At 38.4% G+C, this 19679-nt stretch overlaps 1 protein-coding gene across 18 annotated transcripts in view; it reads left to right on the top strand.

The window, feature by feature from the left end:
- The window catches only part of LOC126281344 (cleavage and polyadenylation specificity factor subunit 6), a 167089-nt gene that overhangs the window by 35532 nt on the left and 111878 nt on the right, over positions 1 to 19679 (top strand). For 15 of the 18 annotated variants that reach the window (XM_049980238.1, XM_049980237.1, XM_049980228.1 and 12 more), the window contains exons 2-3: positions 5040 to 5288; positions 11363 to 11590. In XM_049980238.1, coding sequence (XP_049836195.1) covers positions 5040 to 5288; positions 11363 to 11590 — 477 coding nt within the window. Of the gene's footprint in view, positions 1 to 183; positions 378 to 5039; positions 5289 to 11362; positions 11591 to 19679 lie in introns of all 18 variants that reach the window. The other 3 variants (XM_049980246.1, XM_049980245.1, XM_049980244.1) reach the window with 1 other exon arrangement.

The following is a 19679-nucleotide window of genomic DNA, read 5'->3' as shown; positions in this document are numbered from 1 at the left end:
ATCAGTATGTAAGGAGGTGACTTTCCTACAAACTACATGGTCTTGCTAACGGTGAGAATCTTTTACATATGAAAATTTATCTCATTTCCTGGCATTGATATTCTGACCAGAACTAGAATGAAAATATTATAATAAGGAAGCACTTTTCATGTAACTTCTAATTGAGTGCATTAAAATTCACAGAAATAGATGAAGCAGAGCTGCAGTGTAAATAATATTGAATAGAGGAAAAAGCCATCATTTACTAAAGAAAACAGCCAGTGGGTGTGTGCCTGATTCAAGCACTTGTGCGCACGCAAATACACGTGACAGTACATTTATGGGTACAAGCTTTTGGGCAAGGTGCATTCTCAAGGCAGGTTAAAATGTCATCTTTGGTAAGTGTTTGCTTTTTCCTCTGATAATATGACTTAAACTATTTTACTCTGAAACTTGGCAACATTTATTTTTTACAGTTGGTTGTTACAGGATTGGGAGGGAGGAGGGAACCAAGTTTGATCCCCTTTTATTTATCATTTTCTGTTGAAATGAGTTTTTTTCCCAGCAAATATTGATCTTTGTTAATTTTGATGTTGAAAGTGTGTTCTTGTTCCAGTAAGTTTTGATTTTATCATCTCATTATGAACAAGATTAGTAAATGTACCATAAGAAATTTACAAAGTTTTAAAATTCAGAGGAACACAGCTGTAAGGAAAGGTGGGCTACAGAGCTTTGCAGTAGCTGTCGTAATAGGAAAGCTGGATAGGAGCAGAAATGGTAATCAAACAAACAAATAGAGCAAACAAAAGCTTTGCTAAACTGGTAGCTTTCTCCAATCATACGACAACTCTTTACAGAGCAACATGCAGCAGTGAAGTCCAGCTAATACAGTAGCAACAAGAGCATTGTAGAACGATAGTCAGAGTAGCGACTGGACTGTCTCAGTGGCGACTTTGGTTTGCTCCTTGTTCCGAATGGGGATGGGCTGTCTGGTTGTTGCAGGCCATCCTATATTGTGGCGGCGGAGGGTGCTCGTAGTCGAGAGCCACTGAAAGTGTGGCTCAGCAGATGTGCATCATTGATTCCACCAGATCCTGCACGACTGCTATCGGCACCTCATGGCAACTTGTATTGCTGTTACCAAATGTGGAACACCAGAAAGACTAACATGAAGTAGATTCATTTCTTATCTTTCTGCTGGGTACCAGGGTACGTGAGTATTGCGTGACACGAAAGGGTGGATTTAGCAGCCAAGGATGGCAAGAGGAGTGGCTGGAAGCGACAGAAAATCAGCTCCATTTATTAAACCCAAAATGCAGCCATGGCACACCTCCTTTCAGCCCTGATGATGGGACAAGGTCCTCCTTATTCATCTACGCATAGGCCACAGCCCTCTGATGTATGTCTTCTTGCTCCGGTGTGAGGACCCTCCCATGCGTCGTGCTTGTGGCATACGGATCACTGGCAGCACATTTTACTGGAATGTGTTTTATTTTCCAACCAGCGGGCCGCAGTGGATATTCTGCTGGCTTTGTCCTCTCTTTTAAGTGATAATTAAATGAATGTGGTTCAAGTTTTGAAGTTTTGTGAATTGTCTAACATTTTTCCCGAAATTTTAGGAAGATGGTTTTAATCTGTTAACAGGGTGACTGCCCCCCCCCCCCCCCCTCCCGCCCCTCCACACACACACACACACACACACACACACACACACACACACACACACACACACACACACACACACACACACAAATTGCTTGTCCTAACATAGGACTGTGCAGACTATTGACTTACGAAGAAACTTTTTTGTGGGATGTGTTTGTTACCTGTGTCCTTAAACCCATAGACTTGCTTGCAGAACAACAGTCAATATTTTTCATTGTAGCAGTATGCAATATGAGCCAGTTATTTGCTTTCCAGCAATGAAATGCTGACAACATTGCAGGATTTAAATGTTATTATACAGACCTCAGTATAAGTGGTAACTTTTAAGTTCGTAACTCTGGAATTTGTTGTTGAAATAAATTGTTCTGGAACATTTTTATGAATGCTTGTGCTCACTGCCACGGCAGTGGAGTACAGCACAGGACTGCAGAAGTTGCACAATGTTCAGAGATATGCCTGTATGTTTGATTCAGTGAATAATTTATGACAAATTAAACTACTCACAGGGCTGTCCTGACATAGATTTTTCCTTTCTTCCTTCGTCACAAATGGCATAATGGCCAGAAAAGGAACTTCAGATCATCATTAAAAGTATCTGATACACTTTAAAACATTGTCCATGTATAGTGTAAACTGTTTCCATTGTGTGACAGAATATGAAGATTAATTTTTTAAGCACCAAGGAAAGCACAGTAACATCCTTGAAAAAAATTAGGAATTGTTAGATACAGAGCAGAAGTCATACATTGGAATCTCAGACAAATAAAATGTGGCGTTTTAATGTTGCCAAAATTTTTCATAATTGCAGTTACGGAGAACTTGAGCAAAAACAAAGCTTAGTATCTACCCAGAAAATTTTTTTAGGTAATTTGTTTCCTCTGGTGTGCCATACTATGCAAAAGTTGGTAAGAGGCCAGTAATTTAATAGAGGCAGTTGTGAACATTGCTCAAAATTTTGTTTCTGGATAAAAGTTCCAGCTGTGTTGATAATGCTTAGGTAGCCTTTTGTGTTGACATTACTGTCTGAGAAAAGTAACTGGGCTTCGTTACAAACAAGGATACTACAATATGAACATTTGTTTGTGATTTTGATCTGGCACTGCAGCTCTACTACGGTTAAAATGCACTTCGATGACAGTGTATTTTGTGTGTGTGTGTGTGTGTGTGTGTGTGTGTGTGTTTTACTAATTGACATTTTTATGTTTAAAATGTAAACACAATTGCCACAAAATACAGTGTCAATAGAAATGCAGAAAATTCCTTACACTTCGGAGACAAAACCTGAGCATGGCTTGGGCCACATTGTTAAAAAGACATTGCCCAAGTACATCTTCAGTCACAATTTTCTTGACACGCAAGCCACCTGTAACTTGAAAACTGGACTCATTTTGTATGAGAACAATGTGATATGTTTCACTACCTGTCCCTCGACTGGTGCTGCCCTTTGTCATCAATTTCTAGAATTATTTTGAAAGAAAAACTAGTGAACAGCAGTTGCTGTTGGAAATTGCTCTGAGCCATTTTGTGATTGCAGTGATGCACTTGTGTGCATGTACTCTTTTGTTGAATGAGCAAGACATTTTGCAAGCTCAAGAGGGAGAAATTGCCCAGTAACTCTTGTCGCATTTTTTCTTGCAAGGAAAATTATACTTTCTGTCATTATTTTAAACTTTGTAATCTACCATAAAACTAAAATAAATATGAAAACTAGACCTTTAAGCTTCGTCTTGTGTTACTCTTAAAGTTATATCAATTTCACTACTGCCAGTAAGACATTTGGCACAAATTACCAGTCATCTTCGCTAGATATTCCTCTAAGTGGCTGGTCTAAGTGCTAATGCTTCAACTGTTCTGAGCTGGTCCAAATTTGTCGTTTCAGAATTTCAATGGTTTATCTCATTAATGTAAGTAATCTTTGGGAGTCAAATAAATTTGCCATGATCCATGCTGATGGGTCATCGCGGAATAAAGCACTTTACTACAGTTTTATATCAAGAGTCCATATAAAACATTAGACTTATTGAAAACTAGTCTTTGTGTGCACCTTATCCTTTCCTCCCTTCCCTTTCAGTGATGATGAGCTGGCTGCTAGCTTATCACTGCAGTATGGGCACCAGCAACCTTGTACCAAAAGGTTATGATAAGACTTATCACAAGCAGATGTTAAAATTTTTAATTGTTTGCCATTTATAATAATACTAATTTGATGAGTAGGCCAGAACTTGTTGGTCAGTCAAGACATAGTGAAGTTTTTTTAAATAAAATTGCAACATGTTATAAGCAACCTTTTTGTTTCAGTGAGCAAGCTTCAGATGTTGAATTTTTTTGATATTTTTAAATAAATTTTATAAATATTATAAATTTTATAAATATTAGAAGCCAAGATTGCTTAGTGTGAAATAGCCTATTTCGTGGCCAGTTTTGATAGTAACTAGCTGCTGGGAGATCAGAGTGTCTGAAGATTACAGCTAGTTATTTCAAAAATGTGCATGAAATAAACTATTTCACACCAAGCTTTATTGCCTTATTATAAATCACAATATTAGATTGCCCCAATAATATACGTAAATCATATGCACACATTTGTTGACAGTACTTTGGGAATATTGCATTTTGTACAATTTGAAGGCACTGTGGTTCTGGCTGTGTTAATTATAAGTTATAGTATAACTGGCATTGTGGAAATGATGTGGAGTCAAATGTATGCTACCGACAGTAGGCTGTTGTTTATATTCAGCTTAACTTTCCCTGATCTTTATATCATCATTGCGGTTCATGTAGATTGGATAATTTTTTTTCTGCTTGCTAGTTGGCAGCCAAAGGATGCACATATGGTTGTGAACAAAATAAAAACTTTGATTGCAGGTATGCCCTCATTTGGCAATATGTGAAGGTTTATTGGATGAAGTCAGACTAATTAGAAATTAAGTTGGAAAGTCATTATCACACACAAGACAAAAGCAGGGTTGTGTGAGAGGAAAATTCCATGCATTTGTATTGCCCACGTGGATGTGGGTCCATATACAGTAATGAGTGTTTCGCTTATGTGAGAAGCATAGTATCTTTCACATCATGAAATTAAATCATTTTTGGATAGTTTTATGTATCATTGTTCCAGGGTGTATAATTATTGTAATTTAAAATTACTGAACACAATACATGACATTTATTTTTCATAAAGTAAGTAATGTTTAGTTATGTGGTTCTAGGTGTTTACCCAATTTGTTGTTTGTGTTTTATGCACAGTATTTTGATGTCTGACTTGGCCATCATCTTGCCAAAATATTTTACACAAAATGGATACAACAACTTGGCCTAACACCTTAAGGCACATCATTAATCAAGCATGCCGTGAAAACCTAAGAGATCACACGTAATGTTTCATTGTGTTGCAGGATGAATTTGCTGCAGATGGTGTAGATCTGTATGATGATGTAATTGCTGCACCTTCATCCGGTGGTGGTGGAGGAGGTGGAGGTGGAGGTGATGAGAACTCTCAACCATCACACACACCAGGCTCTACTGCAATATCAAATACAGATGGACATAGTCCTAATTCAAATCCCCCATACCATCAGATGGGTAATAATATTCAACCAAATCAAGTAGGAAGGCGGCAGTTGTATGTTGGAAATCTAACTTGGGTAAGTGAATTTATCTGAGACATTGTGGATGATTTTGCTGTAATGTAAATTGATATTCTGTATTGCAGAAACGTAGGATTCATTTAGTCTCAGTGCATTATCTTTTAACATTTTCAATAATGATTTACAGTTTGTCCAACCCTCTGGAATTCCCTCAAGGAGCGGTATTAATCACTTACGCCAGCGGTTATAATGTGTACTCATTTCCCAAAAGCATCTTAGCCAATGCTAACCAAAGCCCTGTGTCCCAGATCAGAGCTGGGCACGGGAGCTGCCTGCTTGGTGGCTTGCCGGCTCCACGGTTAGGACAATACCCGTAAGAATGCAACATGTATGTAACTTTTCTGTGTCCTGGGAAAAATTTCCTAGTGACAAAAGCTGTCCTGCTCATCACGTAGAGGAAACATGTATCTGTTTCAGTCCACAGATTTAGTTCACTTAGTTTTGAATGTTTTAACACATTTTCAACTTCATGATTACAAATAAAATGCTTGCATAAGGTAATGTACTCGCACACGAGTGTAAAGCTCAGAGCAGTCGTACTACATGCAAAAAGAAAGGAACACTTCTGCTTCACTTGATGCTAACATTGTTTTGAAGTGAAATTAGTAGTCACCAAGTGGATTACTGCAGCAATATGAACATAACACTACTTGCAGGTTTTGATTTAATTAGTTTTGTTACTGAAAAATACTTTCACATACTTTTTTATTCTGAACATATGACAGGCTCAAAGCAACAAATACATCAGAATGTTCATTCACTGTCTCCTTTATCAGATTTTTTCCACTTGCAATTAATCTGTGTGAAAGTGCACCCTTGATTATCCTTAAACTTGATTTATCTTCATCACAGTTTTGCAGGGCAAATATGAACTAATTATTAAAACACACATTTTTGGTTTAAAACAAAAATTACTGGTTTATGTGCTCGGTCATCTTGGTTAGAAATGAGATACAATCAGCCATAGTCACCAAACTCGTTTACTAACTTTCCTTTCGTGTCCATGAATAGCGTAACGTCTATATCAGAGTGTACACGACCCGGGAGATCTGGGAAAAACCTGGGAATTTTTTAATCTGGGAGAAAACTGGGAAAAACCTGGGAATTTTTCATTGTTTATGTTTTCAGTTAATTTTTTTGTAGTTTTGTCGCTCTCTAACAAACGATATAACTGTAGCCTGCTATTGCAGAATAATACTGCAGCAATAAAACATGAACGCGAGAAAAACAAAAGTAAAACTTAAATTGCAAAGGAAATGTGCCATATACAACAACAAAACACAGTGCTCATACAAGTGTCTGCCAACAGCAAAATGTGTCAAAGGCTTTAGGAAGATTATGCAATGCTTCATAACAACAAATTGCCACTGATGAGCGTGATGTCACAACTGTTAACATTAGATTCAGTTTAGCACTTAAGAGTGGGGTCATGCACATGCACAGTTGAATAGTACCTTCTCCCACTTCTGCCTGCAGAAATGTGGCTGTTGGTTGAGGAGCAGCTAGATGCTACGGGAAAAAATTTACTGTTGCGCCCAAGCTGCCAGATTCATGCATGTGCAGCAGGCCTGGATCTAGGAAAAGGGGGGGGGGGGGATTTGTTTCACGAAATGCCTAGCGTGCAGCACACATTGGTCTATCGATTCATGTGACATTGAAACACATCCCTATTCGAAATTTGTATAAAAATTTCGTACTACTACTTCTCGATCTCGTGCTTGAGAAACTGGAGCATATGAATGAAGTGTGAAACTATTTCCTAACATAAAGCTTTTTCCTTGTAGTAGGCCTAACAGGAATTTGATATTGGTACTTTGTGAATTATATTCTGTCGTGATATAAAATTAGCATGTGTGCCAAAACAGTCTCCTTTATTTGGTGTGTGTTGCAGTTGCTGCAGTATTAGAAAGGCCTATTTTGTTTTATCTAGCAGACAGTGGCAAAAGAGATGTAATCAGATCGAGAAACCACACCAGTCTTTGGTCCTATTTGTATTAACAGCTTTTTCAGTATTAGACAACGCCATCGTTCGACGAACTTTGATGAGGTAATAGATTATTTTGTAGAAAGAAAAGCCTGCCTTGTAAAGCTGTAACAAGATTAGAGAGAAAAAAAGGTAGGAGTTAAGGATTGAAGAAATATGTACTGTCTTGCTTGTTTCTTGTCTTTACTGGTTTTATGTATCCTATGTTTAATTTTATGTCACACAAAACAGCCAGTTATTAGCTAATAGGCAGTAAAGAGTGCAGATTTTTTGAAGAGTTTTTTTAAAAAAGAGGGAATGATGTCAAATCGGCCAACTGGAAGCAGGAGAGTCACCACAGGACATTTTAATTTCCACTATCCTGAATATAGTTTGATGGCATCTAGTACAAAATATACACATTTTAATATCACAGAGTAAAATAAAGTGACGTGTGATAGAAGAATGTTGTTTGGAGAGGCGTGGCACTGCACTTTGACACAGTTATGACCAAATAATATGTTATACTTTTCCTCGAACACATATGTTTTATGCATCAGACTCTTCAGAAAGATGTGTGTTACAAAATGAACGTATTTTTGAAAATTTAATTTTAAAAAAATTCTTGACATCCTGTATAAAACGCTTGAGGGACGGCACTATCTAGTGTAGCCCCGGTTCGGAAATATTGTAGATCCGGGGCTGATGCGCGGAGCAGTCCGAGTTATAGTGAGGAGGCGGGTAGTCTCCACGTGTTTACATTTAGTGACTTTTGCTGTTTCCTCTTCGTTTACTGCTCTCATGTCTAGTGAAAACAAAACGGATTTCTGTGGTTGGGAGCTATCAAGTGAATTTAAATACATTCACATAGTTACAGAAGGCTAAAATATTTTATTAGTTTTAGATTTGATTTTATTTCCACCTTTCTGACAGTCAAAAATTAATTGCCCAGTTATTTTTGTCGGTTTGTTAAAGAAATCTTCATTTATTAATCTTTTCCACTGAGGCAGTCAATATATTTGAAACGACATGTTCAGTTCCACACTGTTGGCTAGTTTCAACTGTTCGCTGCATTTCAAGTGCATGTTTTCATCTTCTAGCACGTATGGCATTATGCCGTAATAAAAGAACCAAACATGAGATAACACAGTACTGGTACCCCAAGAAAATTTACGTCCCAAAAACCACATTGAAAAGCTTAATATCAGGACGAGACCTACTTTATTGGGAATCTGGATATACAAATGTGAACTATAAATGTGCACATTTTTGTATGGGTCACGAAATTCCTATTCTCTTGGAGTATCCTCTGATGTCTTGTTTCTTTTATGACATAATGTCAGATCTTATAATGTTTTACATGTACGAACGTAAGGGCCTCCTACGTCATCGTAGCTGCGCAAGCGTGATGGCACCTGTTATCTGATGCTCTTTGGAAACTGCTGAAACGAATCTAGTTCTAACATGTCGTGGGAAAATATTGTGAATGGTGGTTTGAAAAGCGTTACTTTCAAAATAAATTTCCTTTTACACAAGTTGAACTATGTGTGAGAATGTACGATGTATTTCTTAAATCACAGAGCATTTGACTCTCATTTAAAAATAAACTCTTTGGTGAGCCATTTAGAAGAATTTCGAGCCCAGAAGATCAGACATTTATGTCGTTATTAAAAGTTTTCACATTTGTGTGATATATCTTAAAATGTAATACGCGCATTAAAGACCAACATTTTATTTGAAAGCTTAGTTTCTCTTGCTGTGTATTAACCTTAGAGACACAATATTATATGTGAAAGCTTTGCTTTACTTGTAGCAGCACTTTGTGTGTTAATCGAAACCATTAACTTTTCCTGTTTGTGTGTTGCGCTACTTAAGTGATCTTGCTGTTGGCTAACCCTTCACGTGTTCTGATCTCTCAATAGCTGCTGTCATCAGCTGGCGAGATCACATGACATGAGCTATGACTGGCTTACAAAACAGCATCGCAATTTAGATTTCAGTGTTTCAGTGTAACATGCGGTATATCATGAAATTTGAATTTATACTTTTGTAATAAGAAAATATGCACCCTATATGTTGTTTCACATCCAAGATCTTTCCAAGATTCCCCCCCCCGCCATCCCCCCCCCCCCACCCCCGAGTCTTGTCTTCTAAAGTGCCGGGAAATTCTATGCCTGTGTATAAAACCATAACCATTCAAATGATTGATAAGTTATACTGTTCCAAGAGAGTATATGCTGTTAGTTAACAGGGAAAAAGTGTGTTTTCCCCCAGAAGAAAGTGTATTTTTAACCAGGAAATCTGGGAGAAATCTGGTAATTTTTTCCTTGTCCGCCTATACATCCTTTATATGCATGCTGAAAATATGTTGGAAAATACCATATCTACTCAAGCAAACATCAGAAAAATGTCACATCATCATATTCACAATTAAAGTTTTTCCAGGGAAGAAGTAAGTCACCAATTTCTGCAAGTTGTGTGACTGGAGTAAATTATTTGTAATTAACAAATGTATACCTTGCTAGCAGATTAGTGTGATGTAGAACATAGTGTGTTGCTGGTGTTTCCCACTGTGTACCATCTTATTTCAACTTTTTCCTGACACACTAGACTTGTGATCAATCATTGCAGGAGCTCCATCTGTTACAATTGGTAAAAGTCCCTCCCCCCCCCCCCCAAATAATGGTCATGTTTGTAATTATTTCCAAGGTAGGAAATATGTCATTGGCCACAGTTATCATGCGTTAGGACCAAATTTCATCCAAAGCCAGACAAAAAAATGGTTGTTTGTTATTTATTCAGTGTCAAGAAACAGTTCTCATTGAAAGAGGAAGGATTTCAAAAAGAGTAATTTCTACTGGGCTTAAAATTATTGCAGCAATTACAAAGCATTATTTAGCAAATTCTCAGTCGCTGAAAGGGTGTGCTATGTTTGCTGTTTTGGAAGCTATGTGATAAATAAGTTTTGTTACAGCACAATTATTCATCACATGATGCCCTTCCCTTAAGTATGTTACAATGAGGTGGTAAAATGGAGCACCAAACTATGTATCACCTAGTCAAAAATATTAATAATTACAAAGGTGACACATTAACTGCATGGGTACTTAATTCTTTCTCTCAGTTCTGTCTTACTTTGGAGTTTTTCTTTCCTTTCTACTGTGTTCATATTGATTGCTTAAGTTCTTATGAAATAGTTGGAAATATTGTACATTATTTTCATTCGCGTGTAATTTTATATTCGAAAACATACACTAAGTGCCACTTTCGTTTTCTGTAACAAGTTTTTTTTTATATACATGAGTTTAAGCATAAAGATTTGTTACATTATTATTCTGAGAATCTTAACTACTGCTTGGCCATTTCTTCAAATGAGACCTCAACATAGACAAAGCAAACAACACAAGATTACCAGACAGCTTTGCTACGTTCATGTAGATTTCAAAAGTCCTGTGCTAGAACACTTAGGGAAGCAGAGGGGAACTTGGGGCTGACCGGGTAGGGGAGCTGCGAACAGGCACTATGAGCATCTGAGAGTGCCAGCATTTGCTCAGTTTTTCTGTAGATGCATTATCATAATTGGTGAGGGAGGGGAGGGGGAGCTGAATAACTAACTGTATTGTTTTGCTATGTATGGGCAGCTTCAATACCACTTTGTGAAATCAAAGTTGAAATATTTCTACTAATGCTGAGTGAATGCTTCTGTTGGAAATAAATTGAACTATGCTCCCCCCTCCACACACACACACACACACACACACACACACACACACACACACACACACCAAACTAGGTCAAGAGTTTATTTGGCTTTACATCATAACTAATAGTTTCTGTTTTTATTGTTTCCTGTAATATACATAGTGATAATGAGATATTTAGGTTTTCTGTTCAGCGAAGCAGTGGTAATTGATCATTATCATGAGTGTCCCAAATGGCATCTTTGCAAATTAAAACAAGTTCAAGAAAGAATATCCCCAGTCAACCTTTATGTATGTGTATGTTTGTGTAAGCGCATTTGCTCATGGGAATGAATGGAGTTGAGAAAGACTTATCTAAAGTTGCTTGTGTTCTCTTTTTATTCAAATATTGTTTCCTTCTCTTACAGTGGACTACTGACCAAGACATTACAGATGCCATTTTGGGCATTGGAGTTACAGATTTTGTTGAAGTGAAGTTCTTTGAAAATCGTGCAAACGGCCAATCTAAGGGCTTTTGCGTTGTAACACTAGGCTCAGAAGCAAGCATGAGGATGTGTATGGAAAGACTTCCAAAGAAAGAGTTGCACGGTCAATGCCCAGTTGTGACATTTCCAACTAAGGCAGCACTTAATCAGGTAATGTTGGATGCATGTAAAGCTGGAAAATTTGAACTTTGTTACTAACTTTCAATAATTATAGTGTTTGATCACAGAATTTACTGCAATTTTTTTTTTAAGAAGACTGATACAGAATGTGCATTTAATAATAAGTGAAAGCATTATTCCATGATGAGAAATTACCATGAACAACATGTACTTATAATATGAAAAAATTGTAGGAGAAAATAATTGTATTAATAGAATTGGACACTGGTGTGTAATACTTAAGGATGAAAGTAAAATTCACATGATGTGTCACTACGAAGTAACAGTGTTTGATGAAACTTGGACTACATGGAAAAAACTATACATGATACAGTGAAAAGTTACTCTTATTCAATGGCAATAATTGCACGGGAATCACCATGATTCATGATGCTCCCACAGATAATACAAAAGGTGGACTGTGTTGTGTATGATTGTCATGCACAGCAGCACATGCTCTCCAATATGCTCCCATGCTGGCCACAAAGTTGATAAGGAGTTCTTGTGGTAGGGTGTTCCAGCCCTCCTCCAACTCGGTTCACAACTGCAGGATGGTTGTTTTTTCATGTGGATGTGCAGCAATATGTATCCCCAATGCATGCCATATGTGCTCTTGATGGGGTTTAAGTTTGGGGAATGAACAGGCCAGTCGATTGGCAGAATATTGTTTCAGTCCAGGAGCTGCTCCATCTTATGTAGTTTGATGCGGTTCTGCAGTATCATCCATAAAAATGTAGTCATGGCTGGATGTATCACTGAAGGGGTGCGCATGGGGAAAAAGTACAGTGTCACAGTGTTGACCAGTTTGCATTGCAGCACAACCACAAGCACCAGAAATTATGAAGCAGTTGTTACGTGGACTGATGGAGTAATGGAATGCCCTACCACAAGAACTTCTCAGCAGTCTTAGGGCCAGCACGGGAGCATGTTGCAGAGCACGCATTGTCCTCCATGGTGATCTCAAAGCATATTAAAAACCATGGCTGGCCTCCTGTAATGTCCAGGGGACCACCGTGAATTACTATGACTTAACCATAATTGTTTTCTTTGAATAAATGTCATTTCTGCTCATTTCATTGTGTATTTCTTTCTGTTATCTTCTGTACTACTGAAGAATTTCGATTTTACATTCTCCGATTTTACATTTTTCACTATTGTATGCCATAAATTTGTAGCTCCAGTGAAAAATCAGTAAGATCAATGCTAAAAATTTCCTGATTTTATGTTTCTTTCTAGAAGATTTACCTCAAATGTATGTTCTTAGTTGATGTCTTGTTTGATTTCTTGTTTTCTTCCTATTGATACTTCATATGACTGAACAAATTTAAGTGGCACAAAAAACATGGTTCATACCACGGTTGGTGATGTAGTTAAGTGAATATTTTGGGGCATTATGGAGAGGGGCAACACGAGGGAGGAAAACCTGATACAACCAACAATTGGCATTACCAGCACAACTTGCAACATTTAGCTCCACCGCATAATTGTGATAAAACTATTGCTGGGTTGTGGCTGCAGTGGAAAACATGAAGTTTGCCAAATTGAGCCAAAATGTGAGTCTCGTCTCTTTTCATGTATTTGCGATGTACTGTTCGGCAACAGTATCGATTGTCAACCTTTTAAATTCAAATCCTGAGTGTCAAAGAAGATGCTTGGTCAGGACCCAGGAGACGTCGGCCCTTTCCAATAGTAATGTCTTATTGTCTGGCAACTTGTGATGTCACCCAACTACCAGTGTAGTGACCACAGCACAGCATACGAACACATCTAATAAGTTTACAGACCTTAGCCTACAAAACTTCCAAAATTCCTAAATTTCTGAATTATAAACAGGCACATAAGCTGTAAATCAAAGTTGATGCGAGAGTTTCGTTCTCCTCCCCATAGGTAACAATTTTACCAACACGCATAATGTCAGCTCACACAACCAAATCGCTATTCCATAAACAAAGAAATTTCAAAAATCCCCATCATATAATAGAACTATTACGAGAAAAAGTGGATTTTGCCACTAGAAATACTGTAGAGTATATCATTGAAAAAACAAGCACTTTTGCTTATGATCTATGAGGTAATTGAGCCTTTTCCCAACACACTGCTGACACAAATTATACCTTGAAACACACAGTTTTGAGGGTTATTTCGTTTTATATTCACCTTGAAAATAGCAAAAATTTATAGCCTACATGGTAAAATAAACTGAAATCTGTGCAATATGGTGAAAACTGCTGGGTTTCAGCATCTTGAATGTCCGTTTTCTACCTGTAGCCAATAGCTGTACAGCATGGGGACATCACTCTAATGCAGTGGCTTCTAGCAGATAAAGTGAAAAACAGCAAGCTTATATGGTGCGCTGCCAGTATTACCAGAGTATGCTGCACTGTCTTGGCTACAGGACGAGCCCCCTTTTGCATTAGAATTCCATACTTCAAAGTTTTCATTTAATTCACCATAATTGTCAATTTTTGCTTTTTTTCTGGGTGAGCGCAGAGGAAAAACCTTTTAACAATGTGTTTAGATTGAAGCATGTCAGAAAATAACTCAATTGCCTTGTACCCATATACCAATTTAATTTTTTGGTGAATTTTGCTTGCTATTATGTATCTGTGATTTTTTAAAGAATTGATGAAATTCATACAACAAATAATTATATAAGCATCATATTGTACATTTAATTTTCTTCACTTACACAGATTTTATACTGTGTATTGGAGAGAGTTAAGGTTTTTAATCACACATGCCAATTACATGTGTTTCTTGCGTGTATTCTGGGGTTTTAATGTTTTCCCCAATTCAGCAGTTTCCTCACTTTTCTGTTTTTTAATTCTTTTCCTCATTTTTTAAAAGTCTGGACCGCATGAAAATGTAAAATGGGAACTCTCTGTCATGTGAAAGTTACTTCCATCATTTAGTTTTGCACATAAGTGTATGAAATGCGTTGTAAAATTTCTGCCAAAATTGGCAGTGTAGAATTAATATGTGAGAAAGTTTGTTCAAAAAATAATGGCAATTTTGGCAATTTTTGTTTTGTTGAAAGAATTTTCTTTGTGTATAGCAGTGTTTGTAATGGGCCAAGGTCATGTGGTGGCCACAGTTAGTTGCCACAGTTTATGCAATTGATTGAGCTTACAGAGTACAAAGCAATGAGCTGAAGGTCCAAAGTGGCTCCTAAAGAAATAATCACTTGTCCATTTGCAGCAAAACCAGTGTTAAGTTTTATTAATGAAAACGATGTATATACATTAGCATCACTCGCTGTAGTAAAAATATGTTTGTGTTCTAAAGTGAGACTTCTTATTGTTGATCACTATAAAATTATGGTAAATAAAACTTATAACATTGGTTAAAAGTTGGCTGTCTTCAAAAACAGAGAGCAATAGACATGAAATCTGTAACTTGCTGCTGAAATGATGTCACTATGTTCAGGGCTGTCCTGGATGAGGAAGAGGTGGAAATTGTCGTCATGTTATGGATGATCTTCAGGAATGTTTAGGTCTGACATTAGGTTGTACCAACAGAAGACTGCGTACCTTTTATGACTTACTGTATTTCATGTGGAAGTAACAGTGATTTCAGAAAGCCCATTATAAAAACGATCATATTCAAGAGAGATGTTTATTTGTATAAATGACTGTGAAAATAAATTTAAGCTGTAGTAATACAACACAGTGAGTGGAAGGAAAGTTGCTGCTAGAGTCACTATCATCAGATCGTGATTATCATTAAGGCAGTGATTCGGCGTACTTCCCTACCCTTTCAACTATGAACCTATAGTATAGGCGGCCATCACCCAACACGCAGACAGTGAAAGTATTGCTTATCATGCTAATGCTATACTACATGATCAATAACTTTGCTTACAATCTGCTTTTGCTGCTTTGTTCCCCGAGGCTGACTTTGAGCTGGAATATGATGCACTTTTTGCAGAAATCTGTAAGAAAACCAATGTTAAAGCTCATGATACTGTCAAAGAAAACTTAAAATGAGGGAAACATTGAAACATGGAAACATTAAAGATGGGAAAGCATTGTCTTGAGAAAATAGTACTTCTGTAGGGGCTGACAAAAATGAATGTGAAAAGTGGGAAAGTGTAAAATGAGGGAATGTAAAAAACTGGGCTTTACTGTACATTTATATCGCAAGAACTTAATTCATAAATATGTCTTTAGCAAATATACAATGGTTTATCAACAGCAACTGATGTACTAGCAGAGGCAGAAAATAATCACACAGTTTCAGACATTATCAGTCTTTTAGGCAATAACATCTCAAGGAGGGAAACTTGTCAGAGCAATTACTCCTAGACTATTATTTTTAGCTACGGGAACAATAGCTGAAGTTATCCAGTTTTGACAACCATGAGCATCAGTAAATGTCAGTGCAAAGTCAAACTTACACATGAAGAAGGGCAGAGCTGGCAAATAACTGTTGCTTGCAGAGGTAGAGATGGTGGGACACCACCTTACTCATGAACATGTCAGCAACGAATATTTGTGGCTGAGTAAATCATGACTGTGTGGCTACTTAATTTGATGGTAATCAAGAAATGTTTTTCTCTTTGTTAAGTACACAGGTTAGAAAAGTTCCTCTAGAGAGACACACACAACCAACTGCTCTCGCTTAATAGTACTCTGTCTCAGAACTCTGCGGCCTTATGCCTGACATGCACATAGGGATAGTGATGTGCACCTCATTGTGGCAGCAACGGCACCTTGCCATGGGTTACGCAATCAAACTGTTAGGTATTCTAGGGCTAATGGTTAGTTAGGTGTATTCCACAGATAAGAAACTGTAGTGGCCCAGGATGCATCACTCCCTATTATAGAAACAGTGTTTCTTTGCTACCCTTATTTTTATTTGACAGTAACAATACATTCTACTGTCACCAGTGTACATTTTGCGTAAGGTCCAAGAAGACAAGACACTGGTATTAGTATTCAAAGGGAAGCATAATACAATAAGTCTTCCCCAGTTCCATTTGCGAGTGGAATACAAAATAAAATGACTGGTAGTGGTATATGATTCCCTCAACCATACATCGTATGGTGGGTTGTAGAGTATGTATGTAGATGTAGATTACACACCTTGGGCCGCTATTTTACAGAAATTTAAAGCTCCACTCACTATCACCTTGCCTTCCACCAGGGAAATGAGTGGAGGAGGATTGGGTGATATCCATCTCCTCTCAGAATCATGAATGCTACAATGCCGCTTTTACTGTGAGGGAACTATATGTGCTCTCATTTGATCTTCTATCCCAGGGTCAAATGATATTCACATTCATATGTTGCAGCACCTTATTCCTTTGTATGTACAATTGCTTTTTGGCAGGTGGGATGTTTCCCAAACACTAGTGTGAAGCTACTGTCATACCCATACCCATACCTATACCTTAGCCCCGTACAAACAACTAGCTTTTAGCTACAGCCACATTTCTCTCACCAGCTGTGATTGATTGCAAAGTGATGACTCATGGCTGGCTGGTATGTTGGCTTGAGTCACACAATTTTCTAACCACTCCACAATATGAGTTTAGAGTGCACCGTTCTGCAGTTAACCATCTCGTCACTTTGTCAACCCATGTCATGAATGGTTTTTGGAGAAATGCCAGACTGTGACCATGTTTTTTGATTTGCTGGAGGACTTGTATCCTCCATATTTTATACATGTGAGACTTCCTAGGCCACGTGCTCCATTTCATTCAGGAATTTGTAGAAGGTGATGTTTCAAAGGTATGTTATGGGTTTGACCTCGTTGGACACCTTTGTTGTGGCCTGTCCACAGCCAGGCATCTCTGGCCCCCTTTTCAGTGACGACTTACGTGAACTATTGCAGTTCTCCACAGAAAGTGGCATCTTCAGCGATGTCGTGATTGTCTTAACTGGTGGAGCTTCACTGACAAAATCGTTTGTATGAATTTCTGGCTGCGCAATGGGTATCTTGCATCATCTCTACATCTTGGGTCTGTTGCTCTTCAGTTCGCAGCAACTATGAAATTCCTGAGGTTCATGCTTGATAGAAAACATTCTTGGTCCTTCCATGTGTCTTACCTGGTGACACATCGTGCCCATTCCTCGATGTGCTGTGTGTCCTAAGCGGTATTTCCTGAGAGCAGGCCGGCCGGTGTGGCTGTGCGGTTCTAGGCGCTTCAGTTTGGAACCACGTGACTGCTACGGTCGCAGGTTGGAATCCTGCCTGGGGCATAGATGTGTGTGATGTCCTTAGGTTAGTTAAGTGTAAGTGGTTCTAAGTTCTAGGGGACTGATGACCTCAGATGTTAAGTCCCATAGTGCTCATAGCCATTTGAACCAACCTGGGAGCAGATCTGACCATCCTCATGTTTATACTAATCCATTGTCTCTTCAAAACTAGACTACGAGAGTTTTTCATTCATCTGCAAGTCTGTCCATCTTACTCCGTCTTAACACAATCCTCCAGCATAAGATACTTTTGGCCATTGGCGCCTTATACAGTAGCTCAGTTGAAAGTCTTTACACAGAAGCTGCCAAACTGTCACTATCGTACTGGTGTTATGTCCTCCTCAGTGGATACTCATGATGTTTGTCATCCATGCCCAGCAACCCATCCTATGCCTTCTTTATCTATGACTCACTAGACTGCCAGTATGGGGTGCACCCTTCTTCTCTATTACCTCCCGAAGTTTGCTCTTGGCTACTGCTTTGGCAGCTTAACTTCATACTACCTGGGTGAAAACCTTTCACCTCCTTGGCTTCATGTGGTGACCAGTGTTCTTCTTGATAGCTCCTTTGTGTACACTGATGCCTCTAAAACTGATTTTCATATTTTGTGCGTCTTTGTCATTGGCACCGACCATTTTTGGTATTGGCTTCCTCCGTGGCCCTCTCATTGCAAGGAGATTGTTTTAGCTAGTTTGCGTATTGTGTTTTAGCTAGTTTGCGTATTGGGCACTGTCTTTTTAGCAATCACCATTTGTTAAGTGGTTACCCCCATCACATTGTTTGCATGGGTATCATCAGCCTTTGACAGTTGGCCATTTTCTGGCCGAATGCCTTTTTTAAAATCACTTATCTTCCATTGTATGTTTGCCGTTTGCATTATTGGCTGTTTTAGCAACTACATTTTACTTTGTATCCATCATAGCAATATGGTGAAAGACGTAATCTTCGGTTTGGGACTGCCAGTCTCGTCTCTCTACGGCCTATTTTGCTTTAACTTATTGTACTAAGTAGTGTTCCAAGGTTCGACATGGGAGCTTATAACCTCAGTTGTTTTTGCACCCCCCCCCCCCCCCCCCTCCCACCCCCGAAAGAAAGAAAGAGAGAGGGAGGGCGGGGAGAGAGAGAGAGAGAGAGAGAGAGAGAGAGAGAGAATATTCATTCAAGGCGTTTGTAAATTAAGCCCTGATGGCGATGTGTATGGATTAAAGGAAGTGGTGATATTGCTGTACTACTCCCCATTATATATTATGCTCTTACACCATTGCTTTTTTCAGCTCTCTCACCAATGTGTCTTTAATTTTTTGATTGATTGATTGATTTCTTTATTAATCCATGTAACAATTTACATTGTGTGGATTTCGTCAGCAAAATCATATACAATACAATATACCTACAAATTATGCACATAAAATTAATATTTACACAAATTTTTAAAGTATGTAAATAAAATAGAAAGAAACTTCCACATGGGAAAAATATATTAAAAACAAAGATTCCAAGACTTACCAAGCGGGAAAGCGCCGGCAGACAGGCACATGAACAAAACACACAAACACACACACAGAATAACTAGCTTTCGCAACCGATGGTTGCTTCTTCAGGAAGGAGAGGGAAAGACGAAAGGATGTGGGTTTTAAGGGAGAGGGTAAGGAGTCATTCCAATCCCGGGAGCGGAAAGACTTCCCTTAGGGGAAAAAAAGGACAGGTGTACACTCGCGCGTATACACACACACACACACACACACACACACACACACACACACACACACACACACACACACACACACACACCATCCGCACATACACAGACACAAGCAGACATGTCTGTGTATGTGCGGATGTGTGTGTGTGTGTGTGTGTGTGTGTGTGTGTGTGTGTGT

This window comes from Schistocerca gregaria, chromosome 7 (genome assembly GCF_023897955.1).
Source record: "Schistocerca gregaria isolate iqSchGreg1 chromosome 7, iqSchGreg1.2, whole genome shotgun sequence".
NCBI lineage: Eukaryota > Metazoa > Arthropoda > Insecta > Orthoptera > Acrididae > Schistocerca > Schistocerca gregaria.
The sequence above is the reverse complement of the archived record's forward strand: the minus strand, read 5'-3'. Positions and strand labels throughout refer to the sequence as shown.